Here is a 22,481-nt window from a genome sequence, read left to right as displayed (position 1 = left end):
CAGATCGGCTATCAATTTTTTAACTTCAGATGGCAACCTGAGGCTAAGTACCTGAGAGTAATGTTAACTAATAGATACCAAGATCTAAATCGATTTAATTATGCACCTCTGATAGAAAAGCTTAAGAAAGATTTGATTATATGGGAAGGCTATAGTATATCGTGGTTGGGACGTATATATAGCGTGAAAATGAATGTTGTGGCAAGGATTCTTTATTTAGAACAATGCCTACTAAATACATTAGGATGGAATGTAGAGTTTTACAAAAGGCTATAGAAAAATGTATTTGGGCAGGAAAAAAGGCCAGAATAAGTAGAAAGATCCTATACAAGAACAAGTTTAAAGGAGGTTTGGGGGTCCCAGACCTGTTTTCTTACTATAAAGCAGCTCAATTTGTACAATTTTGCTCGATTTGTGCAGGCATGGCATCTAAAGGATGACAAACCAAGATGGGCTATATTAGAACAGGATTTACATATAAAATTAAATTTGCCAGATTTTATCTGGAAATCGTATCAACCATCTGAGATTTAGCAGACTACCTCCTGTGTAGCACACTCATTAAAATTATGGGCAACATATAAGTGGAAAGATAAGCTATGCAATCAAGGATCTTTAATGACTCCTTTGTTTCAGAATGAGGATTTATTACCAGGTTCTATAGTAACTGATTTCTGCTGGTGGACATCAAGTGGCTTCTTTTTTCGTATAATAGATTTTTTATTAAAGTTTCAAAAGGCAAGGATAGGGGTACAGAAAGAAAAAGGGAAGGGGAGGGAATATTCAATACACATAGCATGACAAAGTTAAAATCACACATCTCTAGACATGCAGTACTTACAAACATAACCAGATATGCCGAACAGCTAAGAGCCCAGTATTCGCTTGTATTCCGCGGTCCCCCTGAACAAAAACCAGCGTACCCAAGTGTTCCTAAAATTGGTGTTTTTCCGCAGAGGAAGAAAGTTCCTCAAATTTCGCAACCTCATTTACTTTCCCGACCCAATCTTTCAAAGTAGGGGCCAGAGGGGATTTCCATAATCGTGGGATAAGTATCTTGGCTGCGTTAAGTAAGTGCCTTTCTAGAGCCAAATCTGAAACGACCGCCATGGGGTCCCTAACCCAAAACAACAGAATTCGTTCCGGGGTATTGGGTATCTGTCGACCTAATGCTTGCGAACTGAGCTGGAGAATTCCAGACCAGTAGCTGTGAAGATCCGGGCAGGACCAAAAAACATGAAGGAGAGTGCCAGTATCGCCTTTGCATCTCCAGCACGTATCGCTCGTGGCCGGATAAATCAATTTCAATTTATGCGGAGTATAGTACCATCTACTCAGTAACTTATAATTCAATTCCTGTATTTTACAACACCTGGAGCTAAATAACAAATTAGCAACACCATTAGTGAGATCTTCTTCCGAGAGATCTAGACCCAGAACCAATTCCCAGGCCCTAATAAAGGGTAATTGTTTCTTCCCACCTCCTAGCTTTTGCATGTCATATATCATAGAAATTATCCGTTTCGGGGGAGTTTCGCTGTGGCAGAGGGTCTCGAAAGAGGTAAGTGGTCTCCCCAAATTATTACTACCACCATTGTATTTGTAAAAATGTTTGAGTTGACAATATTGAAAGTCATGCAGAACATTGTCAGGCCTGGACTGTCTGAGGGTGATAAGGTCGGCTAACTGAGTCTTGTCCATAATATGTATAAATTGTAAGTGGCCATCTACTAACCAATCTTTAAAGGCATTAGGATGCAAAGCCGGAGGAAATGCCGGGTTATTAGTGATAGGGGTAAGTGGAGAGGGAAATGAGGTGAACTTAAAATTCCCCTTCACTGAGTCCCATGTGATCAATGTGCTTTTTAGTAATGGATGGGATTCATGTAGAATCCTCCGATGGATCTTATCTATCCAAGGTAAATGAATCAAGTGCGTGGCTGTGGACTGCTGCTCAATCTCTACCCAATCCTTATTATCTAAGTGATGAGACCAATCAATTATCCTTGATAATTGAGCAGCCTTCAAATATCGCGCACAATCAGGAAGGGCCAACCCGCCTTCGAACTTGCTGCGATATAACGTAGAGGTCTTAATCCTGGGTGGTCGCCCTTGCCAAATAAATCGGATTATCAAAGACTGAAAGGTTTTTAACCACTTGTCGGAATACGAAAGAGGGATGCACTGAAACACGTATAGCAGGCGTGGCATAACATTCATTTTTATGACATTTATTCTACCTAACCATGATAGATACTGTTTGGACCAATTTTGCAAGTCCTTTTTTACCTTGGAGATAAGCACCTTACAGTTCCCGTCTACCCAATCGTCATAATCCTTAGTAATGATTATGCCCAGATAAGTGAATTGTCTGTTTGCCCAGCTATATGGAAATTTTTGGGAGAGTCCCTGCAGAGTGTGAAGAGAAAGGGAGATGTTTAACGCCACCGATTTACTATAGTTCACTTTGAAATTGCTAACTTTACCAAATATGTCAAATAGGTGATTCAGGTTCGGAATCGTAATAAGCGGATTAGTTAAAAAAAAAAGGAGGTCATCTGCATATGCGGCCACTTTGTAATGTTTCTGTCTGACAGTGACTCCTGAAATATCCAGATTGTGACGGATCTGTGAAAGGAAGGGTTCAAGGGCCAGGATAAACAAAGTGGGTGATAGGGGACAACCCTGGCGAGTCCCATTTTTAATACTAATGTAATCAGAGAGTGTTCCATTTACTCTTACTCTGGCTATAGGGCCATTGTAAAGAGAACGTATCCATTTGCAAAGACGGTCCCCAAACCCAAATCTCTGTAGGCAACTGAACATATATTCCCAGCAAACCCTGTCGAAGGCCTTTTCGGCATCCGTCGACAATAGCATAATAGGAATTTTCTTGAGTTTTGCATGGTGAAGAATATTAATTAGTTTGTTGGTATTATCTCTGGTTTCCCTACCAGGGACAAAACCTGCTTGATCGAGGCCGATCAACCGACCGAGGACTGCTTGCATTCTAGTAGCAACTATTTTGGCTAAGAATTTGACATCCACATTTATCAATGAAATAGGTCTGTAATTGCCAGGGTCATCGGGGTTCTTATTAGCTTTCAATAGCAGAGAAATATGGGCTTCCAAAGAATGATGTGAAAACTGGGCCTCAGTTTGCAAAGCATTGAACGCCTTAGTCATGTGGGACACCAATAGCGATGAACATTCTTTGTAGTAACTAGATGTATAGCCATCCGGACCAGGGCTCTTGCCTGATGGAGACCCTCTTATTGCCTGAGTGACTTCTTCTGCTGTGATGTCTGCCTCTAAGGCTTGTTGTTGCGCTGGAGATAGGCGCGGCAGCTGGGTGTTATCTAAAAAGGAGGTGATGGCAGCCCCTCGGGATAGACCATCATCAGGCATAGGGTTAGGTATCTGATACAGTTCTGAGTAAAATCTATGGAATTCTTGTGCTATTTGAGGGCTGCTGTGAACCTTACTCCCAATTTTTGGTTGTATGCTGTGAATATGATTTCTAGCAACCTGCGACCTCAAGAGGCGAGCTAAAAGCTTGCCACATTTATTCCCGTGTTCGTAAAAACGATGTCTCATCCTAGTGATAACCTTTTCTGTGAAAAAATTATGATGGTTAGCCAGGTCAGATCGTAATGAAGCTAATTTAGTGGAAAGTTCAGTGGTCGGGGTTTGTTTATGTTGTGTTTCTAGGTTTCTGATTTCAGTCAATAGCGACTCATGTTTTCTCTTATGTGCCTGTTTCCTTCTAGAGCAAAGTTGAATCAATATACCCCTAATATAACATTTGTGGGCCTCCCAAATTGTGACAGGATTAACATCAGCAGTGACATTTTCTTTAAAATAGGTTTGGATAGAAGCTTTAATTTCATTCAATGTTTGAGTATCTTTTAGCACCGACTCATTCAGTCTCCACAGCCCCTGCCTGATAGGTTCCCCATTCACTGACAAGACTACAGAGACGGGGGCATGATCAGTCCAAGAGCGTGTATGTATGTCTACATGCTGTAAAGTATTCAAATAATGATGGCTAATGAAGAGATAGTCAATTCTGGTATAGAGATTGTGCCTAGCCGAATAGAAGGTATAATCTCGTTCTTGAGGTTTTAATAAGCGCCACGCGTCAATTACTTGTAAGTTATGTAAGTCTTTGATTATGTTACGAATGACTCGGTTCGGCACACTAGATTTGTTCAGAGAGCAGTCAATATGCGGGTCAAGAGGGACATTCAGGTCTCCACCTAAAACCAAGAGGCCCTCCGAAAAACCCAGTAAAGTTTCGGATATCTTATGGAATGTAAGGTCTTGGTTTTCATTAGGCAAATATAAGGCAGCAAACGTGATCGTCTGAGAACCTAAGGTACCTTTAACAAACACATATCTCCCGTCAGGGTCTCTTTTTGTGGAGGTCACCTTAAAGTTAAAATTTTTCCCAAAAAGTATAGCTACCCCTTTAGTTTTACTCTGTTGCGGGACGCTGCTATAAATATCGGGAAAATACCGGTTTGACCACTTGGGAACACAATTTAATTTGAAGTGGGTTTCCTGGATAAAGGCCACCTGTGTCTTAAGGCGCCTCAATTCAGAACTTAGCAGGATGCGTTTTTGTGGGGAATTGAGTCCATTAGCGTTTATGCTCACTACTTTCACTGGTGCACATCTTGGCTCAAGAGAAGGACTTGTCGGTATTGCCATTACGCTGTGTAGAGAATGTGAGGAGAAGAGTGAGGCAAGAAAAGAATGAGGGAGAGGGAGGTATGAAAAAAAAAAAAAAAGGGGGGGGAGGGGGTGAGAAGGGAAGGAGAAAGGGGAAGAAAGAGAGAGAGGGGAGGGTAGTTAGTTAGAGAGGGACCAGGAGGAGAAGAGAAGTATCAGGGAGTAGTGGGAGGAGAGGAGGAAAATCAGTTCCCCCACTAAAGGTGTGACGAAGAGCTCTGACCAACGAGGGTACGTCTAGCGTTACCTCTGTTTAGTTGTAGTAGGAGGAGCTCGAGGAGAGAGGTGTGTCCGAGAGTGGACCGGTTTGGGGTAATTCCGATATATTCGCGCGTAATATGCTAACTCCGCAATGGTATAAAGCTGAAGGACATGGGGAAATATGTCACCGGTGTATGTGGTTGAAACCTTAGGTCGAGTTCCAAGTCTGAACCCACTCATAAATGTAAAGGAGAGAGTATTATACACAACAGGAGAACAATGCAAACATTTATAATATAGTATCATATACTCATGTGCCGGGTACTGCACCCGTAAAGCATAGGTAACTTAAACAATGAACATGCAGTATGGATGCTGAACATGCACAACTACAGGTAAAATCCGAGGACTCATTTAGTGCTGGTTGGAAGGAGAACTGTCCAAGCAGTCCCAAGTGGCTTCTTAAGGGTAGGGGATATAGTGGAAGGAAATAAAGTTGTTATATTAAATAACGATATTCGCATGCGAGAGTATTTTAGATATTTATAATTGTCACATTGGCTAAAAGAATTTATAAAAAAAAGGATGTGTAGTTAACTATTCAAAATATGAACTGGAGTGTAAATATGGACAAAAAATGAGAGGATCTATCTCTCGCTTGTATTATCATATGATCCATGAAGTTGATAAACGGCCTCCAATGTTTCAGTCCAAATGGGAAGGAGATATAGGGTGTTTAATAGAAGAGAAATCTTGGAATAAAATATATGAAAATATCTCCAAAATCTCAATAAATACTATGCTAAAGGAAAACTGTTATAAAACCATAATGAGATGGTATATGACACCAGAGAAAATTCATAAAATACATTGCATGACACCACCCATATGCTAAAGAGGGTGTGGACAAAAGGGTACTTATTTCCATATGTGGTGGGAGTGCCCACAAGTAAATAAAGTATGGGAGCTGGTATTTCGTGAAATTAGTTTGATGTGTAAGTTACAGGTCCACCCCTGCCCTAAAGCTGCATAACTTAATTTAATAATAAATAAGGAGGGCTATACTGAATATAAAAAAAAGTTAATATATAAGGTATGCTTGGCTGCTAGATTAGTTATTGCAAAATACTGGAAAGGCCCTATACCTCAGACTTGGGACCATACAAGCTAAAATAGGGGAGATACTGGTAATGGAAAAAATAACAGCATTATCTAATAATGAGCTGGATAAATTTAGAACAATATGGGAACCATATACTGCCAGATACCCAATTGATATTGGTATAGATCAATAATAATTAAGATATATCCTGTGTATGGGGTGAACTAATGCTATCCATTCTAAACTCCATAATATAACAATCTGCATATAGCAGATATATGTTACCCTGTCCTTCTTTTTTTTTTTTTGGGGTTTAGTTTCTAATTAATGTAGGGGTAAGAGGGAGTGGAAAGGTAAAAAAAAAAAAAAAACAGAGGGGAAAAAAGAAAAAAAAGAAAGTGATATATTGTGATAAAAGAACATTGTAATTTGCAATTATGCTGATGTGTATTTGACAGTAATTATTTATTATGCAATAAAAATTTTGTAAAAAAAAAAAAATATTTCTTAGGGAAAGGTCCCATTGTAGAAAAGAAGCAGGAGGGGAGTAAAGGAATAAAGCATATACATTTACAAAATAATTCCACTTTTAACCCTACACTTATGATATATCACCATATGACCACTTTCAGAGAGCATTAAATTATATAAACTAACTAAAAAATGTTTAAGCCAATCTAAGAAAGCAAGGCATTGAATGATTTGCAATAAAATAAAAGAAATTGTGATTAACCCGGCATATAAGGGTGGGGCTATAGTGATTGATGATAAAAAAGATTAGATCAAGAAAATAAGTAGACAATTGGCAGACAGCGATACATACAAGAAACCAAATAAGGATCCCGCAATTGAGATAAAAACCTATATATTATGGTAGATAGAGCCTATGCAGAAGGAATCTTAAATAAGAAAGAAAGGGATTTTATTAGCATAAAATACCCTAAGATCCCTGTGCTATATATTCTTCCAAAAATTAATAAGAGCCTAGAGAATCCCCCAGGGCATCCGATCATATCAGCGAACCTTTTGTTTTCAAAAAAGTGGGGAGCAGACTCACTTTAAGAAAATATGTATTGAAATTAAATATAAATATAAGGCACCCTAATGCTTTGTAATGGAAGATTACAATATCATAAAAGGTTTCTGCTAAATTTTTGCATAATGATACAGTATCAATATATACAGGCTACCAGTAAAATTAGGGGGTTGTTTTTTGTAATACCATACCAGTGCAATTTCATTACTAGCTGTTTTCAGCCCCACACAACCTTTTCATTTCTTATAAATAACATTGCTAATAGTGATGAGTGAGTTTTTTTGTCATGTATGGTTTTGATGTGAATCTCTGAGTCTCGCCGCTGGCAAAAAGTTTTGCAAAACTGTGCAAAAGATTTGGCATACTGTCAGTTCATGTGCAACAAAAAAGTCACCCATCCAAGGCTACTACTGCCGTGAGGCAAGGCGAAAAAGTTGCCTCAGGCAGCATGAAGTGGCCAGTTACCAGGGGCATCAAAAAGCCTCCTCTGGTAACTTTAAGAGCCGAATTTCCATTTTTTAACATGGACATTTGGCTCTGCTAGTACAGCAAGCGCAGAGCGGGAGGGGCAGTGGCATCGGGGATGATGCCTCAGACTGAAGCAGCCCCTGAAGTGCCGTAGCACCCATCATGGTATCCTTCCCTTTCGTTCTGCATTAAGCAATGGGATTTGAGCACCTAGATATTATCTATTGGTGATTGGATTTATTAGTTGTGCCTGTGTTAGTAAACCAGTAATATATAAACTATAGATGGTACTTTTTGGTTAAGCAGAAATAAAGTTACTAAGTGTAGTGGCAAATACCAGTACTTGTCAACCTGAGGTAATGTCAAAAATCACAGACATGGTTTTAAGAAATTAGCAACATGTGAGCTTTTTTATATTTAAAAAGCAGTTGTGGCTTAGTGGATAGAAGGTCCTCTAACAATGTAGGGCATGTGTGTAACAGTATTCTGATGCAGATGATTTTACCTTCCTATTGAATCTTTGGAAAATTTTGACACTGGTTTGCAAATTTTGACACAAAGCAAAACATGACAGATTCGCTCAACGCAGTCAACAAGACTTGAAAGTAAGGAAAATGATTTTATTGGTAGCCCAAAAGCAGAAAAAAGGTGCCATAAAGAAATACCCATAGACTGTAATTTAGTTTGCTACACAAATGCTGCAACAAAAAATGTTACTGCAACAAGAAAGTCACCCATAAAAAATTTATATTGTTACAAAAAAGTTGCTGTGACAAAAAGTTGTCCATAGACTTTAATGTGTTTTCGCAAATTTTTCATCTTAGGGAAACAGGACAGATTCACTAATTATGGTTGTGGGTGGTAAGAAGGAAGGTTGGGGTCAGCTTACACAAACATGCTATTGTAATGCAAACCAGTTATATCTACATGAATGTTATTAAAAACAAAGAAAGGGGAAAATAATCTTATGATTTCAGTTTTAATTAATTCAGTTCAAAATTTAGTTATTTAGGTTGTTTGATATTTATATTACATAAGTTGCCCTCTGACAATAGTATAGTAAAACCAGTTTCTGTTGCAATAGCTTACTTTGATTCAGTGTTACATGCTGCTCCCTTCCCCAATCTGCTTTCTCTTGGCATTGAAATTCTAAAATCTTATAATGCTACATTTTGTGAACAGAATTTCGTCTCAGTTTAAAAATTTATATAAATAATATATAGTGAATAAAGTACCCTCTCTTGTAAAATATAAGGATATTATAAGTTACTGAGGAGTTTCATGACCATATAAAAATACGAGGCCGAAGGCCGAGTGTTTTTATACAGGTCATGGAACTCCGAGGTAACTTCTAATATCTTCATATTTTGCAACTGGGGGTAATTTATTTATTATAATACACAAATTTCAGTGAGTCATGTGACAGAAATGACATCAGAACTCACCGTTTATAACTGATGACATCAGAACTCACTGGTTATAAGGATATAATTTACAAGATATTCATGGCTTTTGTGTATTATAGAACCATATATTTTATGGGCAATGAAATGCTTCTAAACAAAACTTTACAGTAAACTCACTGCATTTGAAAAGCATTTATGTTCCTCCAACATTTTATACAAGATATTTTGTACTGAAGTGGATCTATTTGCTACAGTATTTAAAACATCAACTTTTATTATTGACTGTAATTGTCTGTAAGCCTTGAGTAAAACTTTGTAAAACTCAGGACTGTGACAGGCTGACAGGCTTTTTTGTGAGAATCTTGGCCACAACTAGAGATGTCGCGAACTGTTCGCCGGCGAACTTGTTCGCGCGAACATCGGGTGTTCGCGCTCGCCGGAAGTTCGCGAACGTCGCGCGACGTTCGCCATTTTGGGTTCGCCATTGTTGGCGCTTTTTTTTGCCCTCTCACCCCAGACCAGCAGGTACATGGCAGCCAATCAGGAAGCTCTCCCCTGGACCACTCCCCTTCCCTATAAAAACCGAAGCCCTGCAGCGTTTTTTCACTCTGCCTGTGTGTGCTGAAGAGATAGTGTAGGGAGAGAGCTGCTGCCTGTTAGTGATTTCAGGGACAGTTGAAAGTTTGCTGGCTAGTAATCGTTTTGATACTGCTCTGTTATTGGAGGGACAGAAGTCTGCAGGGGTTTGAGGGACATTTAAGCTTAGGTAGCTTTGCTGGCTAGTAATCTACCTTCTACTGCAGTGCTCTGTATGTAGCTGCAGTGGGCAGCTGTCCTGCTTCTGATCTCATCTGCTGACTGCTGCAATAACAGTAGTCCTTGTAAGGACTGCTTTTACACAGGCAGATTTTTCAGATACATTTTTGCCCTTGATCCCCCTCTGGCATGCCACTGTCCAGGTCGTTGCACCCTTTAAACAACTTTAAAATCATTTTTCTGGCCAGAAATGTCTTTTCTAGATGTTAAAGTTCGCCTTCCCATTGAAGTCTATGGGGTTCGCGAACCGTTCGCGAACCGCTCGCATTTTTGCGCAAGTTCGCGAATATGTTCGCGAACTTTTTTTCCGACGTTCGCTACATCCCTAGCCACAACTCTATATTTAAGACACATATGTTCACAAGTCTATTACTATATGTTCAGGGCTAATAAATGTTGGGACCCATAGGGTTAATGTGCCAGTATGGCTTTAAATCCCTACACTTCCTGATCTCCCTAGTTGCTGGGCAGATGCCCATGTAGCTGGTTGTAATTTACATATCCCAGTTATTGGCCAAGAGGCATTTCACATTTTGGTATAGTGGTTGTGAAGGAGTGGATTTTCCTCTTTGGCTTCTGGTTGCTGATCCAGCTGAATGTTTCCAGGGAGCCTGGCTACACCAAGGCCCAGTAAAGGCATTGTGCCCTAGGGGCCTGAACCTCTAGTGTTTAAAGTAGAACTAAACCCTAAAGTTGAAAAACCCCTACCCCCTTCCCTACATAGATCCCCTCCATCCTTCCCCCCCAGCCTAGCTGCTACGCCAGGCAATTGCCCCTAAGTATTTACTTACCCCTCCATGCAGATTCTGTCCAGTAGAGTTTACGGCAGCCATCTTCAGCCGCTTCCATAATCTTCGGAATGAGACCAGCGCTTTGGCAATTTTCATGACTTTCAGCGCATGCGCAGTTGTAGTAAAACAGAAAATTGCTCCAACTGCGCATGCGCCGCTACGCCGGTCTCATTCCAAAGATTACCAAAGTGGCTGAAGATGACTGCCGTGAACTCTACTGGACAGAATCTGCATGGAGGGGTAAGTAAAGACTTTGGGGCATTTGCACGGGGTAGCAGCTAGGCTGGGGGGTCTATGAAGGGTAGGGTTTTTTAACTTTAGGGTTGAATTTTCCTTTAAGTCTAGGAGTAGGAGCCCCGTGAATGAGGCTAGTGAGTGGCAGGAATATAATTGTTATAGTACTCTCTAGGAGAGTAAGACAGTGAGGGAAGAGAAAAAGCACAGCTTTGTGCTCCATCAAGGAGGTGTAGAAGGGAGTAGCTTCTCAGGCTATAAGATTTCCCTACAGTGAAGGGACACAGTGGATAGGGTGTCAGGCTTTAGGATCTCCTCCCTGACCAGTCCACTGGGTGAGATCCAGACCATGTGTGAGGTATTTCTGCCTAGAGGGAAGTTGTACTGGCTTGACAACATCCTTTGGGAATGCACCTGTATCTACCTCTGATATTCTGTTTGAGCTATGTTTCTATATATATTCTGCAAATGCCTCTTTACTGATGTAAGTAACCTGTGAATCATTTGTCTCTGATAAATAAAAGTTTGTTCTGTTTAATTTGCAAGAACTTCCTGGCGCCCATTTCTTTATTGGTTAAAGCACAGTAGCCGGTGGGAGTTGTAGTTGTACTACACTGCACCTTCATTTTTCCATGCAGTGTAGTGTAGTTTCAAAGGCCCTGCTTAAGTGTTAGAGTCCAGTATAACCCATGCTCTAGTTTACTAGCTGGTTGTTAACCCCATGTCTGGATAGTCCAAAAAATTGTTACATAATTATTATTATATTTCAGGGCTACCTTGATGCAATTCTATTTAAACACTTTTCCTAAACCAGAGGCTCCCAGAAGATCAGAAGAAACTATTGCTTTTAGTGAAACAGCCAAGGATGGAAAATATTTGGTTATATTTTATAGCAGTAAATGTACCTGTATTATATAGGTGATACTACCTCCAGACCCTGTATCTTTGTCCACTGCTTCTATCTTAAAAATGCTGCTTCCTGGAGGAGTGTCCTGTGATTTCAAAGATGTGTTATTAACAACTATAATTCATAGCATTGCTTTAAGCATTTAATTTCAATTCAATTAAAAAATGAATATTAATGACAATACATTTGTAGCCTTACAGAACATTTGTTTTCTAGATGTGGTCAGTGACCATTTAAAATCTGGAAAGATTCAGAAGTAAAAGGCAAATAATTAAAAAAATATGAAAAATAAATAATGAATACTTGCAGAGAATTAGTCATTATATAAAATAGTAAAAGTTCACTTAAAGGGTAATCACCCTTTTAAAGGAGAATTCAACCCATACTGAAAAACCCCCCCTAACCCCCTACGTAGACCGTCCTCTCCCCCAGCCTAGCTGAAAAAGGGGACACAATTCTGGAGTAACACTGTGCAGGGAGAGACGGAGAGTGGGGCCAGCGGGAACTTTTGACTGTGGGGGGTTTAGTTCTCCTTTAAAGAAAACTGCAACTTTATTAAGGGACAATGTGCTATTTCTAAGACTTGGGGGGGAAGTTGTAAGGTCCCTTGAAGTGCATAGATCCCTTTGCAGTTTACCTATACAGTAGTGATCCAACAACTAAAATACCTTTAAACCTTCAGCCTCTACCTAGGGTTAAGTGGGAACTTGGAAAACTGGGAGAACTATGTAAATTAATAAACTAATTGTACATGTTAATATTACAAAATTTTTAAATCATACCTCAGGCACAGTCACAATATATGGAGTATTAAGGAACCCCGGGCTTTCGTCATTGGCATCAGTTACCAAAACTCTGACTTTTTCAGAAACCTACATATAAATGGAATGAAAATATTTATTAAAGTTATCCTTTAAAGACCTTAGGCCTCATTTACAAAAAATCTGAATGCTAGAGCACCAAGAACTGCAATATCACCCCCCTTTGTGCTAATTTAGTATATATAGTGAATAAAGTACCCCCTCTTGTAAAATATAAGGATATTATAAGTTACCAAGGAGTTTCATGACCATATAAAAACACGAGGCCGAAGGCCGAGTGTTTTTATACAGGTCATGGAACTCCGAGGTAACTTATAATATCCTCATATTTTGCAACTGTGGGTACTTTATTTATTATAATACACACGTTTCAGTGAGTTATGTGACAGAAATGACATCAGAACTAACCGTTTATAACTGATGACATCAGAACTCACTGTTTATAAGGATATAATTTACAGGATATTCATGGCTTTTGTGTATTATACAGTACTTGTGTCCAGGTTCTTGCTGTGCTCTATACCTCATGCTGGATTATAAATGATGAACAAGTTAGGGAATGGCAGGGACCATGATGGGGGATTTCTACGTGCCTACTCACAAATACAGTCTTGCCCAAAGGTCCTTGGGCTCCATCTAGAGGTCAAAGACTTGTGCTATTGTGCAGGGTGCAGAAGTGGTGCTTTGCGCTTTGTACTCTGCCCTGAACTCTTTTGCTATTAAAGAAGCACTAGTCTTGTATAAGAATACAAGATTAAGGTGGTTGGTTGTTTTTTTAATAAAATTACATTACAGTATATCCGTTTGAAGATAGAGGAACATGACATTTTAGGCACTCTTGCACCCTTTACTGCTCATTCTAGGAGAACTTGCACTTGAATAAAAAAAATCAAGTGCTCAGTGAGTTTTTAAATGGTTTTTATTTATCTTGATTTATCTTCTTGTTTAGCTGTTCTCTAGTTTCGAATTAGAAGAGTTAGACAAGCAGGCAAATAATTAAAAAATCATAAACAATATAAAAATTTAAGACCAATGGAAAAGTTGCTAAAATTGGGACATTCTTTAATATACTAAAAGACAACTTAAAAATGAACTACCCCTTTAAGTGCTTCCTGATAAAAATGACCGTAGTGTGTGAATAAGAAAGGGACTTAGTATGTAAGCTTTACTAAAGCTGAGATTGAGGTGAATGATGAATAATCTCTGTTAAGCACTGGAACTATTACATTTCAGACATTTTGTCAATTTAAAGGAACAGTAACACCAAAAATTAAAGTGTTTTAAAGTAATGCAAATATAATGTACTGTTGCCCTGCACTGGTAAAACAGATCTCATTGCTTCAGAAACACTACTATAGTTCATATAAACAAGCAGCTGAATAGCAATGGCGGAAGTTGAAAAAAAGGCTATAGTGGATAACAGATAACATTATGTTCTACAGAGCTTACCTGCTTATCTGCTGTGTAACCTGAGCCTTTTCTCCTTTTGAATAGCTGCCCCATGGCTACACAGCAGCTTATTTATATAAACAATAGTATAAACAATAGTTTCTGAACAAACAAATCAGTTTTACTAGTGCAGGGCAACACTGCATTATATTTGTATTACTTTAAAACAATTTCATTTTTTGATGTTACTGTTCCTTTAAAGCTATGTTAACAATTTTGGTGTAGAAGACCAATTTTAACCAATGATTCAACTGAACAACCCAACAAGTCTATTTTTTAAACTGACCACAAAAAGAGACATGTAGCAACTACCCTTGGGAATTGGGGATTTTTATAAACTCATAATTTTCCACAAGAAAAAAAACAAGCACAACACAAAAATATGATGATTAAATGCTTCTAGCAATGTAGTAATTTTAAAAAACACACTGTGAAGCTTTAGAAGATCAATTTATCTTATTATCAGTGGGAATATTTCATTATTCTGAGTAAAATAATAAAGTTGTCATTATCCCAAGAATACTTTATTTTCAAACTTACTTTATTTATCCCATCCGAAATGCTGACAATTACTTCAATCTCATCTTGTTTCTGCAAAACAAACATTTATTGTATTCATTGTATTAACCTACAAACATATACAGTACCATGTTACAAAATTAAAAACAGCCACAAATGAAGCAACTTAAAATACAATTTCAGTCAATTGTTATTGAAAATAATATCCCTGGCCAACTCCATGTCATACAGGGATCCCCAGTGCTCCCATCAGAAGGACCCCCCCAAAGCCCCACCCCATCCCCAAGTTTATTTTTGCTCCGTTTGGAAGCAAGTTTTTTTTTCTTTTTAGCCTTGGGAAAGCATTAGTGCTTGCTGGAAAGTGTTCTAGGGATCTTTTTCACCCATATGCACATTACATCATGTCTGGAGTCTTCAGTGTTTCATCATATGGATCAGGTAGGCACAGTGATACTGTGGCTAATATCACTGGTTTGTCCTCCAAGCCAGATTGTAACCTGTCCGGTGACAAGTGCTATGTCCCCCCCCATCCATGTGCCTAACTGGGCATGTTTGAAAAGCATCTGGCAGCAGTGGGGTATGGCCCCTATTCCCTTTTATGGATGGAAGATGGAGGAGACAGAATGTTTAGTTAGCGGCCTAAACCTTATGGCCTCCTTCTCCTTTTCCCCTATACTGGGGTATCATTTTTTTCTTCTGAAGGAATTTAGGTTTCAGAGCCAGCTGCCTCCCTCACAAGTCTTTACCAAGGTTGAGGTAGTTTACAAAAATAAAAACCCTGGGTTTCAACCCTTTAATCCACTGGCAGTTAAAAGTTATGCTTACGCTTGGAGTACCATCCTGATGCTGGAATCTCTTAACTTTCAAGAATGGATGGGCCAGCTTGGCCATTGTGTGAACAATGCAGCTGCAATGCTGGTCTAAATGTTCTGTGAGCAGTGCAAATTAAATTCTGGTCTGTATGTTCTGTTAGCAGTGCAAATGCAATGCTGGTCTCCATGTTCTTTGTGTAGTGCTAATGCAATGCTGGTCTGTGTGTTCTGTGAGTAGTGCAAGTCCAGTGCTAGTCTGTATGTTCTGTGAGCAGTGCATGTCCAGTGCTGGTCTGTATGTTCTGTGAGCAGTGCAAGTCCAATGCTGGTCTGTACGTTCTGTGATCAGTGCAAATCCAATGCTGGTCTGTATGTTCTGTGAGCAGTGCAAGTCCAAAGCTGGTCACTGCAGAAATCAGCTGTAGCCTGTAAGTAATCAGGTAATTACTCTGGAGGTCAGTGTTCAGGTGCAGGTAATGAGCAAGTACGTTCCCCTCCCACTCCCTCCCCAGCTCAGAGTAATTCTCAGAAACATCAGGTAGAATTTTCTGTTTTACAACTCTGTTCTGTTATTTCACAGGTTTGTTGTGGGTATATGTGGTCTATATTTCTCACATTAAGAACTGTAGGCTGGTTGAGGGGTAGTAATCGGCCATAGTAAAGTCACTAATTACAATCCGGGTTCTATGACCTGACTTTGTGCCTGCTTATTTTGAAAATAAGTTGTATATTGTATCCTGCCTTTTGCGATATGGTCTTGGGCTGAATATACATATATGGATAGTGATTCAGCAAATATTCTAAATATTGCCACAGCCTGAGCCTCTGGCAGATAACTTACCACTCCTTGGGAGCAGAGGGGGTAAAGACTCCTTATGTTCTGATGATAAAACAATGGTTTATTCCGATAACTGTGATTAAAATGATATTCACCAGGGTCTCTCACTTCGGCTACTGGGGTTTAACTCATCATCTGGCCTCTGTCCAGTAGCCAGTGGGTACATTGGTTTAAATAATCTTATATGTATATGAATATGTATATACAGTCACAGTATGAAAAAGTTTGGGAACCCCTCTTAATTTTTTGGAGCTTTGTTTATCATTGGCTGAGCTTTATGTAAACAGTAGTATTTCAGCAGTGACATAAAGTTTATTGGATTAACAGAAAATATGCAATATGCATCATAAAAAAAAATTAGACAGGTACATACATTTGGGCACCCCAACAGAGATATTACATCGATATTTAGTTGAGCCTCCTTTTGCAAATGTAACAGCCTCAAGAAGCCTCCTATAGAGACTGTATAGTCTGGATGGCGGTATTTTTGACAATTTGTCAATACAAAATTTCTCCAGTTCAGTTAAATTTGATGGCTGTCGAGCATGGACAGCCTGCTTCAAATCATCCCATAGATTTTCCATGATATTCAAGTCGGGGGACTGTGATGGCCATTACAGAATATTGAACTTCTCCCTCTGCATAAATGTCTTTGTAGATTTTGAAGTGTGTTTAGGGTCATTGTCTTGTTGGAATATCCAATCCCTGCGTAACTTTATCCTGAAGAATTTATTGATATTAGGTTGAATTAATCCGACCCTTCGACAAGGGCCCCAGTCCCTGAACTAGCCACACAGCCCCACAGAATGATGGAACCTCCACCAAATTTGACAGTATGTAGCAGGTGTTTTTCTTGGAATGCAGTGTTCTTCTTCAGCCATGCAAAATGCTTTTTGTCATGACCAAATAACTCAATTTTTCTCATCAGCCCAAAGCAGTTTGTTCCAAAATGACTGTGGCTTGTCTAAATAAGCTTGTGCATACAACAAGCGACTGTCTGTGGCGTGAGTGCAGAAAGGGCTTCTTTCTCATCAACCTGCCATACAGATGCTCTCTGTGCAAATTGTGCTGAATTGTAGAACGATGTACACAGAGGCGTAACTTCGGATTCCAGGGCCCCCCCTGCAAAAGTTTGTTCAGGGCCCCCTCTGCACAAAATAGTGGTAGAATTTCATGTATAACATCCCCACAACTCATAGAAGGATGGCACAGTAGCAATCCGATGTATAAATACCCCAGTACTATAGAAGGATGGCACAGTGTCAATTTCACATATAAATACCCCAGAAATATAGAAGGATGGTTAAGTGTCAATTTCACATATAAACAACCCATAACTATAGAAGGATGGCACTGTGGCTCTTCTGCTGCTCTTTTTCCTGTCACCCTCCCCTTGCTCTACCCCATGCAGCCTGAACACAAGAAGTTCAAAAGCAGGAGACTGAAGATGTGATCAGTGCCAGACCTGCATCATCAATCACTGTGTGCGCTGTTAAAAAAAAAACAACTTTTGTGTGACGTGTGGTAACATTTTGTACTGCACAAAGTTTTGTATCAAAGAGCACAAGGGTCGGACTGGGGCACCTGGGGCCCACCAGAGAACCTGATCTCAAGGCTCATCATTCACTCATGAAAGCTCAACAGGGAAAATCAAGGAAATTCATATAATAGTGAACATTTTTATTTGTATGAAAATAGAATATACAAATTAAATTAGATAACTGGTAGATATGAGTATAACACTTACTAGTAAAAATCCATGTCCCACTGCATTATCCTGGATCCCCACCCCAGTAAAATAATTCATAGCTAGCTCAATAGCAAGTACACAGATGGAGAGCTGGAGAATATTATGAGATGCAGTATCTAGTGCAAAAGGGGGGTGGCAGAGCATAGAGAGGAGGGGAAAGTTATTGCAGCAATATTTACAAATATAAGAGACAGCAAACTAAAGGGTCAAACAGACATTAAGAGTTTTTAGGGGTTTAAAAGTAAAATTAAATGAAAGAAGTAGTTGGTGGTTAGCACTATACAGTATGTGTGTCTTACAAGGTAATTAACCCCCCCCCCAAGTTCTCTGCGCATAGCCTTGCTCACCAAAGCAGCAGCAGCAGCAGCAGGCAGTCGGTGTGATCATCCACTTGTCTGCACTGGTGCATAAGATTAAGCAGATTTCAATATAGAAGGTCTGGGCTGGCCAGCAGCGGTGGTACGTATCCACACAGTGATTGATGATGCTGGTCTGGCACCAATCACATCTTCAGTCCAAGTCTCCTGACTCCTGCTTTTGAACTTCCCCTGTGGGGAGGAAGTGGAATGTGGGGCCCAACTGGACACAATCGGTGCATCCCAGCCCGGCCTGCAGAGGTTCTGTTTGTGAGCAGCAATCCACCTACTGAGGAAGCAGGCCCAGCCGGGTCCCCTGTATGCCCAGGACCCCCCGCAACTGCGGGGTCTGCTTCCTCGGTAGTTATGCCACTGGATTTACAGATACACCATCTGCAGCAAGATGTTCTTCCAGGTCTTTGGAGGTGATCTTTGGGTTGTCTGTAACCATTCTCACAATCCTCCGCATATGCTGCTTCTGTATTTTTCTTGGCCTGCCAGACCTGGGTTTTACAGCAACTGTGTCTGTGGCCTTCCATTTCCTGATTACATTCCTTACAGTTGAAGGAAAAACTCATATGGGAGAATGCAACCCACCAGAAAACCTAAGACTGTGAGCCCACTTTCCAAACTATTATTCGTCCTTTGCTCACTCAAACTCTTTATTCTCCTAGTCTTTTATATCTGCTTACTATATTCTTCCATTATGAAGCATTTCCCCCATAAAGTAATAGGGAATGACTTTGAAATTGGCTAAATGGTTAGAAGCAAGAGGCCCACTGACACCTGGGCCCACCGGAAGTTTTCCTGGTATCCTGGTGGGCCAGTCTGATACTGCTTATGCATATCTGCATGTATTTCTGTTAGGATGCCCACTCCATTGGGCATGCAGATCCTTAATACTACTATGCTACTAGCATATGATAAGAACAAGTTCAGCCCGCACAGGAAGATTTTCATAGGCTGCTGTATGCTCATAGTTACCTCACAGGGCAGGTAAGGTATGCCTGCAGTGGCGGCACTCAGTCACTGTAAGTCACTCTACGGACCTTTCATTCATAGGGTGCATTGGTTATGGTCCAGGACAAATATTAGTTCCTTATGTGCTCTGTAGATGTTTTAGTATTGAAGAGACTGGTACAAGAAACTATACATATCTGGGGCATGTAGAATACTAGTGATGGAATGTTTCTTTCCCCCTTCTAAGTTGTCTTTTGCAGGTGCCTTGCTTTTGAGCTATTTCCAAGAGTGCTCTTGTGGTTGGTACACAGTTGGCACAGCTGTGTTGGTAAGTAGTGAGATAGTGAGAGTAAGACTCTGGAGAAGTGTTACTCTGGGTTACTTTCCTCTTCTCTTTCAGTGGAGTTACTGTAGTTCTCTCCTTTCAGGTGAAAGTGCCATGCTGATTTCACACTCGGTCTCATTACTTTTGCCTCTTGGCAGTCCCTGTATCCTCTGCAGAAATAGAGTTCACAGGTTTTCTACAAGGTGTTTCTCTGTTCGCCTGTGTAAGTTTCATTCTTCTGAGTTTTATCTGGATTAGATTACATTCGGGATCCAGGTTTCCTTATGTGGAACAAATACCATCCCATTATGACATGGAGTTGGCCATGGAAAAGGGGAAATTGTACCATACTTACAATGATTTTCCTTTCCTGGACAACTCCATGTCATAGTTTCCCATCCCCCTTTCAGTAATTTCTTGAAGCTTATTACTAGACGCCTGATTGGGGGGTGGGGTTTGGCTTTTAAAGCTTTGGGGAGGGTCCTTCTGATGGTAGCACTGGGGCGGGGCTATCCCATAAGTATGACACAAAGTTGTCCTGGAAAGGAAAATCACAGTAATTTTCCCTTATTTTTGACATTGGTTCAGCCAGTAGGGAATGAACTTTTTACTGAAGTTCATCTATCTGCAAATCAGATTACGTGAGTGGCATGAAGGGATGCTGTAATGATGAAGAATGAGGGGGAACACATTAGCATCTATTCTATTCTTACCAGAAACTACAGAGAGAACTCATACAGTATGTGCTTAAGACCTGAGGCTTCAGTCTGATACATACAGTTCAGTATGATGTATTTGAGTTTGATGCATTTCTCTCATTATACTCTGTGATAGAAATGCATTTCACAGAAAAAATGTATTTCACTGCCTATGATGCATTTTGATGCAGACTTTCCACCCCAGGATTCCTATTGTGTAGTATTTCCAACCCCCAATTTTTTGCTTTCTGCCTACAATATAATTGTTCTACTGTTTTTTTTTCAACCTGCACTTTTTCCACTTAGGCACCTCAGTTTTCACTTCCCCTTCCTGCATCTTCAATATTTTAGCTTTTCCTTCCATATTGTTCAGACCACCTTACCCTAACATAAAATTACTATCTTTTTCTCTGATTTCAAAGCATGTTTTTGCTTCTTACCTCTCTGTCAAGTTCTTCAATTAATGTAACGTTTCCATTGTCTGGATCAACAGCAAAATAACGTTTTGATCCAGGTTCAAATGTGAGCCCAAATGTCACAGGGTCTCCATCAGGGTCACTTCCATTTAATGCATAGATGTAAGCACCTTCAAGAAAACACTTGTTTGATATTACATTAGAATTAGATTACATTACAAATCATTTAGATAACTTTTTTGAAAAAATTAAACTGTTCACCAGACAGGGCCTCATTGGGACCTCTAAACAACAGGGTCTGCATCCCCGTTGGAACTCTGTGATAAAGGAATATATCAATTAGGGATAGCAATTCAGTCATAGAGTTTTTAGGGGCACAGAACTGGCACTGTGTTAGCCATTGGATTTATAATATACCATGCTTGAAGCAAGGACCGGAACAGTATTTTATGGGCAAGAAAAAATTGTGGTGAATGAAAAGGTATAACGCAGGAATTGACTGCAAAATTCAGGTGCGTTATTGTAACACAACATGTTTCGAGCTGAACTCTTTTTCAAGTGAAAAATCACTTGAAAAAAAGCTCAGCTCAAAACATGTCGTGTTACAATAAAGCACCTGAATTGTTTTCATTCACCACAATTTTTTCTTGCCTGAATAATGATTCGTTGGACGGAAGCGGGGACCAGGGCCCCTTGGTTTTTACCTAGCTTGAACATCTATATGCACTTCCCACCTATGCACTCTCATGCTTCATTTCCAGTAAATATCCCCTTGCCCCTTAACCTGAAATCCTCACCCTACTTTGAATCTATGCATTAGCTTTCATCTTCAGTATATTATTACACTGTTTTCTAATTATTTTATGCAACATTTCTGTATTACAGCGGCCAAATATTCTTTTAAGTCACTTCAGCTACACAGTTGGTTGTACACTGCAGATTGAAACAATGCAGACTATTTACATTATTAATGCATTCATAGAAGCTAATAAATAAGTAAAAGTCACCTTTGAATTAATGCTAGTACAATGTAGAGAGTGAAATTCTGAGACAATTTGCAATTGGTTTTCATTTGGTTTAGTATTTGTGGTTTTTGAGCTCTCCAGTTTGCATTTCAGCAATGTGGTTGCTAGGGTCCAAATTTTCCTAGCAACCATGCATTTATATGAATAAGAGACTGGTATATAAATAGGAGAGGGCCTGAATTGAAAGATGACTAATAAAAAGTAGTAAAAGCAATATATTTGAAGCCTTACAAATCATTTGAAAGCTGGAAAGATTTAGAAAAAGATGGTAAGTAATTAAACAACTATATATTATTTAAATAAATAATGAAGACCAATTACCTCATCTTCTAATTCAGGAGAAGGTTAATGACTATTTTTTTGTTCACAAAATATAATCAGAACTCCATAGAGTGTGACCAAAGGCAAATAGATAAATAAATATAATATTAATGATCAGGGGCCATGCTCATTTCTTGAATGAATATCAAAAACTATTTATTTACCTCATGCAATGACCTCATCTAATGATCAACTGCCTGTATTACACCCACCTATGTATGTGACAAAATAGATAATGCTATTCTATATTTCTATTATTACTCAACAGTACATTCTGGAAAAGAACAAAACATGTACCTCGGGGTTTCAAAGGTGCTGAGCTTCAACTTGCCATTCAAAATCACTGCATAATCAGAGGTATGTGCCATCCATAGTACCAGAGAAAATAAATACTGCAAGGGTTTTCAGGAGTGTTGTTAAGTGGCCCATTTGAAACATAATTTTCTGACCAATGATATTCCAAAATTCTATAACATTGAACTGCTCAGCAATGCAT

At 39.5% G+C, this 22,481-nt stretch overlaps 1 protein-coding gene across 1 annotated transcript in view; it reads right to left on the bottom strand.

The window, feature by feature from the left end:
* The window catches only part of cdhr1.L (cadherin related family member 1 L homeolog), a 99,034-nt gene that overhangs the window by 56,071 nt on the left and 20,482 nt on the right, over positions 1-22,481 (bottom strand). Inside the window, 4 exon segments of the mRNA NM_001172196.1 lie at positions 11,694-11,780; positions 12,478-12,567; positions 14,506-14,556; positions 20,664-20,809. Coding sequence (NP_001165667.1) covers positions 11,694-11,780; positions 12,478-12,567; positions 14,506-14,556; positions 20,664-20,809 — 374 coding nt within the window.

Source organism: Xenopus laevis, chromosome 7L (genome assembly GCF_017654675.1).
Source record: "Xenopus laevis strain J_2021 chromosome 7L, Xenopus_laevis_v10.1, whole genome shotgun sequence".
Taxonomy (NCBI): Eukaryota; Metazoa; Chordata; class Amphibia; order Anura; family Pipidae; genus Xenopus; species Xenopus laevis.
This window is presented reverse-complemented; position numbering and strand designations above follow the sequence as displayed.